We start from the raw sequence: 9439 nt of genomic DNA on the forward strand, positions 1-9439 counted from the left end.
GTGAGAGAGAGAGGGTGTGCATGTTGGGAAGCACAGTGGAGAGACTGACTGAGACCACGAGTAAGATTGTGAGGGTGTGTGTGAGCGAGAGGGAGTGTGTGTCTCTCTCTGAAGAAGAGAAAATAGGAGACAGAGGAGAAGCGGTTCTGAGAAGCTTGTGTGGGTACATGCATAATCGTGTCCGACGGTTTGCGACCCAACGGACTGTAGCCCACCAGGCTCCTCTGCCCATGGGATTCTCCAGGCAAGAATACTGGAGCGGGTTGCCATTTTCTCCTTCAGGGGATCTTCCCGACCCAGGGATTAAACCTGCATCTCTGGCATCTTCTGCATCGACAGGTGTATTCTTTACCACTAGCACCACCTGGGAAACCCTTTAAGAAGCTTAATTCCTTTATTTCATAATCTCTTGTGACCCGGGAAGAGCAGCTGCAAGTGTGTGGATCCCAGCCTTTTCCATCGTCTCCAGCCTCCTCCTGCCTCACCAGCAACACCAGCCCTGATTCCTGGAGCTCTGGCACCATCTGCTGGGCCAGATGCCCTACACCACAAGGGAAGACACCTTCCGCTTCTCCCAGTCCCTGGGCTAGCCACGTGGAGCTGCCTACATCTAAGATCACGCAGAGTAAGATTAAAATTCTGCTCCTCATTTGCCCTAGACTCATTCCAGGTGCTCTGTAGTGACATATTTCTGTACAACACAACATTTTCATCACCTCACAAAGTTCTGCTCCACCAAATACCAGATACAGTTAATTGTAACAGAAAAGAGGGTGCCCAACTATGCATGCATCCTACTCTCTCTGTCACACACACACATGCACACACTTACACATGTGAACACAAGAGACCTGGAACTCTTCTGCATCAGCAGCAGGACGGGAATCCCCTTGTTTGGAATCACCTTTCCCAGTTCAGCCCCTGAAGACAAAGATGCTCAGGGCAGAGCCACACAGACATGTGCACACCCCTCCTCTCCACGTCAGTCTGCTCCAGAGCTGCCAGCTTCATACTGTGAATACCCAGGTCCCCAGAAGATGTTTGCTATTCAAACAGTGAGTTTAAGAGAGAGAATGGAGTAGGTACAGCTTGGATGTAGGAGTCAGAGCAGGGACCCAACCAGGTACCATACAGTGCTTTTTTAACATTCTGTCTTACACACACTCTCAAATAATTGTCATTTTTCTCTATAATGTTTGGAGTTAATGATGGTTGATTCAACTTACCTTTTCTGCTGGAGTAAGAAGATTTGAAGCTGCCGATTGGAACATTCTAGAAGGCAGCACATAAGTGATTCAGCCACAGTCGTATCATGAGCTTCTCCTCTCATTCCCCTTTGAGTGTATGGTGGTAACTGCTGCAGGGTTTCCCCCCTATAAATCCCTCAGAGTTGTATCTCTTAACACTAACACCAAACTGTCCCTATCCAAGATATAATTATCACTTAAATTCTCCAGTGGAGGGACGTCCCTGGTGGTCCTGTGGTTAAGACTCTGAGCTTGCAATGCAGAGGGTGTGGGTTCGATCCCTGGTCACGGGACTAAGATCCCACATGCCACATGGCACAGCCAAAAAGTAGAAGTTCTCCAGTGGAAAGAACTGCTGGATCTGCTCAAGGTAGATGATGCTTAAAAGTAGGCAAGGAGCTTGAGGTATGGGTGGGTGAGTGGATGATTACCCTGTTGTCTACAGTTTGTATGCTTGAAAACATTCATTAAGGGAGGGGATATGTGTATCCTTGTGGCTGACTCATTTTGCTGTTCAATAGAAACTAACACAACATTGTAAAGCAACTATACTCCAGTAAAAATTAAGTTTAAAATAAATAAAAATTGTATTTAAAGGAGAAATTTTTAACAGTACTCTTGGAAATTCTAATCATATTCAAACAAGAAAAAAAAATAACATGGCCGAAACAAAGAATTAGCCCTAGCATGAGAACAAAAGCATGAAAACATACCCAATATGAAACGAAAGACAGCAGGGAGAACAGTTTCTAAGTGAGAAGCCTGAGCAGTGTGGGATTGTCCCAGGGGCTGGGGGCACCATGAACTCTCAGATGGGGTGGGTTGTGGGCACTGGAATTCTCACAAAGTACAACAAACTAGTTCTTGGGAGCAAACTTTTACACAGAGACTCAGATAGTAAATATTTTTAGGTTCATAGGCCATATGGTCTCTGTCACAACTGCTTAATGCTACATTTGTAGGTGGAAGCCACCTTAGACAATACGTAGACAGAGGTGGCTGCTTTCCAATGGGTGCATGCTTAGTCCCTTCTTCAGTCATGTCCGACTCTTGGTGACCCTATAGACTCTAGCCCACCAGGCTCCTCTGTGCATGGGATTCTCCAGGCAAGAATACTAGAGTAGGCTGCCATGCCCTCATCCAGGGGATCTTCCCAACCCAGGGATGGAACCCCTGCCTCTCATGTCTCCCGCATTGGCAGGTGGGTTCCTTACCACTAGTGCCACCTGTGAAGCCCCTCAGCATTCCAATAAAACACAACAAAACTTTCCAGTAAAATTCACCGTTTACCTGTGCCATCATGTTGACATTATGGATACAAAGGATTTTGAGGTTGAAAAGATGGCCTAAAATGGGGGATTTTACAGATGAAAAAGACCTAGGGATATAATTAGAAAGAAGCATGGAATTTAAGGTCCTTGAAAACAGACTCCTGATCCATTGGTGACACGGTATTTTGGAGATATAATAAAGCACTGAGGAACCAGCCCAAATGGAAATAATGAAATCCCTGATGCACCTTCAATGGTCCCTTTAACGCCTGATTTAACTTTGACTCTGAACTAAAATTTTCCACGGGAAATACAGAAAACTTTTTTCTGACAGCTATTTGGATATCATTTGTTGTTGTTATTCAGTTGCTCAGTCGTGTCTGACTCTTTGCAACCGCATGGGCTATAGCAGCCCAGGCTCCTCTGTCCTCCGCTGTCTGCTGGAGTTACCTCAAACTCATGTCTATTGAGTTGGTGATGCCATCCAACCATCTCATCCTATGTCATCCCCTTCTCCTCCTGCCCTCAATCTTTCCTAGCATCAGGGTCTTTTCAAATGAGTCAGCTCTTCCCCTCAGGTGGCCAAAGTATCAGAGTTTCAGCTTCAGCAGCAGTCCTTCCCATGGATATTCAGGGTGAATTTCCTTCAGCACTGACTGAATTGACAATATTTGTTTCCTATTAGATTAAAAATAGCACTTTCAAGATACAATTATCTCTTGTGTGTGTGTTAAATCTCTGTATGACTGGAGGATAAAGAAACCTGAAGTGAAGTGAAGTCGCTCAGTCATGTCCGACTCTTTGTGACACCATGGACTGTAGCCTACCAGGCTTCTCAGTCTATGGGATTTTCCAGGCAAGAGTACTGGAGTGGGGTGCCATTTCCAGAATGAAATCACAACCTGATTGGATTGGCAAAGAATGGGCGTGAGATGGGGGAAGCAATGTCTTATAAAAGCCCCTGGAGGTGGCTCTCACTGCAGAACTGAGCTGTGAGAGGGGGCAAGCAGCTGGACCTGGCTGAGTAGAGGTAAGTCTGTCTTAGAAGCGTTCATTCTTACATTTCTGTTCTACAGAAGGCAGGGATTTGGAAATGTATTAGAGCTGGAGTGTTACCTGAGGCACGGTGTGTGCACTTGGAGAAACAAGGAGCTCCAGGAGAATAGGCAGAACTCAAATGTTCAGTATCCAGGCTGGAGAAGTAATAAAGTCTTCATTATTCAGTCATTCGGTCGTGTCCAACTCTTTGCAACCCCATGCCAGCCTTCCCTGTCCTTCACTGTCTCGCAGAGTTTCCTCAAACTCATGTCCATTGAGTCGGTGATGCCATCCAACCATCTCATCCTCTGTCATCCTCTTCTCCCGCCTTCAGTCTTTCCAGCATCACGGTCTTTCCCCATGAGCTGGCTCTTGGCATCAGGTGGCCAAAGTACTGGAGCTTCAGCATCAGTCCTTCCAATGAATATTCAGGGTTGATTTCCTTTAGGGTTGACTGGTTTGATCTTCATTATCCTGAGTCTAATCAGAGCTTGGTAGACTCTGTGAGATGAAGTTTCAGCCACAGACTGGTTCCACCTCTCAAGTTCCTCTGTGAGTTTTTGCCACATGCAGTTTGGACAGGTGGAGAGTCCAGGGTGACCCGCATGTGTGAGTCTAAGTTCATTTTCCAGTACGCACATTAACAAAGGAGGAGCAGATAAATCTAGCCAGTGTTAAAAGGCAAAGTGTAATCATTGCAACATCATTTTTCAATCTTTTTGGGTTTTTTATGTTAAAAGACAAATTGCTCTTTATTGCATTGACACTAGCATCCCTATTAGTCATATTTTTTTATTGAAGAATAGCTGATTTTCAATATGTTACTTTGAGGTGCAGCACAGTGATTCAGTATTTTTGCAAAGTATTCTCTATTATAAGTTATTACAGGGTAATGGGTGTACATCCCTGGTGCTATACAGTATGGTCCTTGTTTATCAATTTTACGTGTAGTAATTTCTGTCTGTTAATCTGTAGCACTGCCCTCCACCCAGCCTCCCCTCTGGTTACCACACATTTGTTTTCCATATCTGTAAACATGTTTCTGTTTTTCATATGTGTTCATTTGTATTGTTTTTCACTGTCCACATAAAAGTGATATCATGCAGTGTTTGTCTCTCTCTGATTGACTTCACTGTGCATAATATCCTCCACGCAGCTAAAAAAAATTCAAATTGCAGAGATTTATATTCTCTATCAGGCTTCCTTGGTGGCTCAGAAGTAAAGGACCCACCTGCCAACGCAGGAGACTCGGGTTGGATCACCCTGTTAGGAAGATCCCCTGGAAAAGGAAATGGCAACCCACTCCAATATTGTTAACCTGGAAAATCCCATGGACAGAGAAGCCTGGTGGGCTGCAATTCATGGGGTCGCAAAAGAATCAGACATGACTGAAGTCATATTATCTATAAGACAAAAATTCTGGAGAAAAAAGTGCCCCAGGGACTAGTATCCATTCAGCTCATGGAAATTGCCGTCTCATGCACGTTTCCCCAGAGAGGACCCATGGCTGAACACTTCTTTAAAGCGAGTAAATGTGCGGTCTGCCTGACGTACCTGGACAACTCCAGGTACTTGAAATGTGGCTTTGGCTGGTGCTTCCGCTGCCTGGATTCGCTGCAGAAGGCGCCCGGCGCGGAGGGCTTGCTGTGCCGCAACTGTTTGGTGGTCTCCCAGAAGACTGACCTCAGGAGCGTGCTGCAGCTCAGAGCACTAGTGTGCAAGGTCAAGGCCTCGAGCCCCAGCTGAGAGCCGTCCCCCAGATGAACCCAAGGGTCCGCAAGTTCTGAGGTGAGGCGTCTGTGTACCACACTCCGACCAACAATCACCCCGGGCAAAGCACCTTTTCAACAGCGCTCAGCTAGCTAAGGCCTCGCTGAGGGCCTCACTAAATTCTGCCACCTGAAATGTTTATTCTTTCCAACCAGCAAGTGTTGTCCTCCACTAGCTGTAGATAAGAGCTATCTGTAGATTTTTATTTTTTAAGCAATGATAACATTTAGCCTATGCCTTAGTCCTGTGTGGCCTTCCCAGGTGGCACTAGTCATAAAGAATCCGCCTGCCAATGAAGGAGATGCCCGGGAGGCAGCTTCCATCCCAGGGTGGGGAAGATCCCCTGGAGGGATGGAATGGCGACCCCCTCCAGCATTCTTGCCTGGAGAATCCCATGGACAGAGGATCCTCGTGGGCTACAGTCCACAGGATCACCAAGAGTCCAACATGATTGAGCGACGGAGCACCTCCCACAGGATGTGGCAAAGCCCCAGGTGACTCTATGCATAGCGTGAGTGGACAGGGCATACCGAGGGCACAAACGCCCGGCCGAAGGGAAAGGAGCGTGTGCTGTGTGACCAGAGGTCTCAGTCCTGTCTCCTGCGCTCCCGCCCTGGCTGGGACCTAAGGTGCCTGATTCCGGCTCGGGACTGCTAGAGAAGGGGAATGACTACGGCTCAGCTGCGTCTCCTGGGTTAGCTCCGAATGCCAGGGCTGACCTCCCCAGCTATGCAGAGAGTGCCCAGGCTCCTTTCACCCGCTCTGCCCACTCCCTCCTCCTGTGAGGGGTCCTATCATCCGTGGGCTGTGATGACTGTGCTCTGGTGCCCCTTCAAACCCGCGTGTCATCAGGAAAGCAGCCAGCTGCTCAGCTCCTTGAGTGGCTTCCACCTGCTCCATGCACACCCGTCTTTATGATGGGGACCTGGAAAACCTTCGCATGTTCTCTCCAACGATCAGAAGTCTCAGCATCTCCCAAAGAGCCGTGTGAGGAGGGAGCCAAGCGGAGTTGTAGGCCTTTGCGGCAGAGGGTTTATTTCTGAGTCTTCTGTGGCCCCATCAAAAGCAGAGACATTACTTTGCCAACAAAGGTCCATCTAGTCAAGGCTATGGTTTTTCCAGTGGTCATGAATGGATGTGAGAGTTGGACTATAAAGAAAGCTGAGCGCAGAAGAATTGATGCTTTTGAACTGTGGTGTTGGAGAAGACTCTTGAGAGTCCCTTGGACTGCAAGGGGATCCAACCAGTCCATCCTAAAGGAGATCAGTCCTGGGTGTTCATTGGAAGGACTGATGCTGAAGCTGAAACTGCAATCCTTCGGCCACCTGATACGCAGAGCTGACTCATTTGAAAAGACCTTGATGCTGGGAAAGATTGAGGGCAGGAGGAGAAGGGGACGGCAGAGGATGAGGTGGTTGAATGGCATCACTGACTCAATGGACATGGGTTTGGGTGGACTCTGGGAGTTGGTGATACAGGGAGGCCTGGTGTGCTGCAGTCCATGGGGTCATAACGAGTTGGACGCGACTGAGCAACTGAACTGAACTGTGGTCCCATCCACACGGTCACATCAGGACAGGCGAGTCCAGGCCCCCTCCTCATCACTTGGTTAGGCGGAGATGTTGCCAATGCAGCTAGTCCTTCCACCCCCACCCTCTGAGCCTGGCCGCATCGAGTTCTGGGTCTGAGTCACTACAGTATCCAAGCCCATCCTTTCCTGTGTCCACAAGAATCCCTTCCTCTGTCTTAACTTCCAGAGTTAACCCCCTCTTCCAGAGACCTCTGACACGTCTTCTTAGATTTTCTACAACTCAGAGAATGGGAAGGACTGGAGTGCAATTGCTTGTTGTTCATTTACAGAGAAGAAAGATGCAAAAAGAAGAAAAAGATACCTTACTATTCCAACATTATTCTGGGACACATCAAATCACCACCATTCAGGTGTATATTCAGTGTCTGTATTTTGACAAAGTCTGTCTCAATTGGACAATTTTGAGGGAAATCAACACCCAGGGACTCTCTTTTTTTTTCTTTAATGCATATCATGTTCTAAACAGAAGTCTTGAATCAAATAATCCAGTTAATGCAAAGAGAACATGGGCGTGAATGAGAAAGACCGGTTCCATTTTAATCATTCTGTTTATACATGGAATTGTATCTCTTTAATCATTCAGTTTATTCGTGGAACTATCTCATCAGGCTCAGGGAAGAGTCAGCAGGAACCCTCTGTCTGCTTGGGTAACAAGTACCGAGTTATGAGTTACGGAAGTGAAGTGAGTGAGCCGCGTGACCCCCAGAGGGCAGGAAGTGCAGTGTCCAGCGTCCCTGTTGCTGACCTTTCTCCCCGCCGTGGACGTGCCAATGGACGTTGACACGACCACCAAGCACCTCATCATTTCTGAGGGCCTGAGAACTGTCCGCCGCGGGTTTACAAGCAGCAGAAGGAGCCGAGACCTGAGAGGTTCACCGCACCACTTGCGTGCTGCGCTCCCCGCGGTTCACCTCCGGCGCCACTCCTGGAGGTGGAGGCGGGTCCGGCCGAGGGGGCCTGGGCGTCTGCCGCGAGACAGCGCGCCGGCTCGGGGAGACGCGGCCGACTGCGGGCGCGGCTTCTGGCCTGTGAGTTTGAGAGACGGAGCCGTGTTCTCCGCCTGCCCGAGCCTTCCTGCACCGCGCTCAGGGTGAGCCCCGGCTGCACCGAGCGGGGGTCTTCCTGAACGTCGGGATCGGTTCCTTCTACCACGTTGGCGAGGGGTCCCATATCTTTACATTCACTCAAGTTCCCGCCCCGGAGCCGCTGTGTCCGTTTTGATCCGCATCGCATCCGAGCCGGGACGACCAGAGCTTCCTGAGGATCTACCGTGTGAGTCTGGGCGCTGGCGGTCCTCGCCGAATCCGGGCCAAAGCGAGTGACACCGACCGCCGAGGCGCCGGAGAGAACTCTCGTGTGCGCGTGGCTGTGTCGGGACGTCCCCGTTTGCTGCCCGCGTGGCGCAGAAGCGCAGCAGAGAACTACAGAACAGTTCATGAATCACTAACACAAATTGCATGAGAGAAGCTTACATTTCCAGAAGTAATATTGTGGTTTCCGGACTTATTTCTGTTTCAATTATTGTTTTTTTCAGATCAATTTCCAAATGTTTCCTTTTAATTTTCTGCAAGCGTAACCTAGTGTGTGATGGAGGTTCTTTATATTATGGAACAAGTCGTGTTTCCAGATTAAAAATGTGTGCACGCAGTCAGTTTCATTCAACAGCTGAAAACCACACATTTGTTTCAAGTGCACATTGAACTATGCCGCATTCCGTTTCTACTGCACGTTGCTGAGCCTTCTGATCCCAGCAGGACCCACCTGGCCATGACAGGAGGCCTGGCAGGGCCTGAGAGGTTGATAAAGTCAATGAGGGAAAGTCACCATCGTGTATATAATGTGAAGCTGGGATGATAAAATGAAGAAGACCCTGCCAGGGTCAGTTTACTTCTCTCAGGACAGAGTACTCTGTCCAGTGCCCATAAATGGACACACACTGCCCGGCACTGAGCTGACCTCAAGAATATTTGCTGAATTAACAAATGCCTCCACACTGCAGACCTTGACTCTCAAATCTGTCTTTTAGAGAAATCGCAGACGTGAAGAAGAAATTCCATAATGTGGACCCACCTTAAGTACACTAGTTTTGCCTGTGGCCTCCACGTGCCCCCACTGCCACTCAGCTCCCCTGCAAGGGGCTTTTATTGAATATGGTTCTTACTTCCTCCTTATTTACATCCCATGTCCTTAATCCCATCAAATGTTGACTTATTTCTGGAATAAGTGAGGTTTTATTAAGGATGGGGGCTTCCCTGATAGCTCAGCTGGTGAAGAAACTGCCTGCAACACAGGAGACAGAGGCTCAGTCCCGGGATCAGGAAGATCCCCTGGAGGAGGGCATGGCAACCCGCTCCAGTGTTCTTGCTTGGAGAATCCAAGGGACAGAGGAGCCTGGCGGGCTACAGTCCATGGGGTCTCGAGTTGGACACAAGTGAGCAACTGAGCACAAGCTATAATCAATTTTTAAAAGTTCTTGAAAAGGTAGTTTACTGTCTCTCTTTCTTAACAGATGCTTGACGTCC

General features: G+C 48.4%; 1 protein-coding gene across 1 annotated transcript; it reads left to right on the forward strand.

Annotated features, from left to right (window-relative positions):
• On the forward strand, window positions 5060-8378 carry RFPL4A (ret finger protein like 4A). Its single transcript, XM_018063232.1, is given in 4 exon segments — window positions 5060-5282; window positions 5285-5341; window positions 7674-7787; window positions 7957-8378. Coding segments are annotated over 4 exon segments (816 nt in total).

This window comes from Capra hircus, chromosome 18, assembly GCF_001704415.2.
Source record: "Capra hircus breed San Clemente chromosome 18, ASM170441v1, whole genome shotgun sequence".
NCBI lineage: Eukaryota > Metazoa > Chordata > Mammalia > Artiodactyla > Bovidae > Capra > Capra hircus.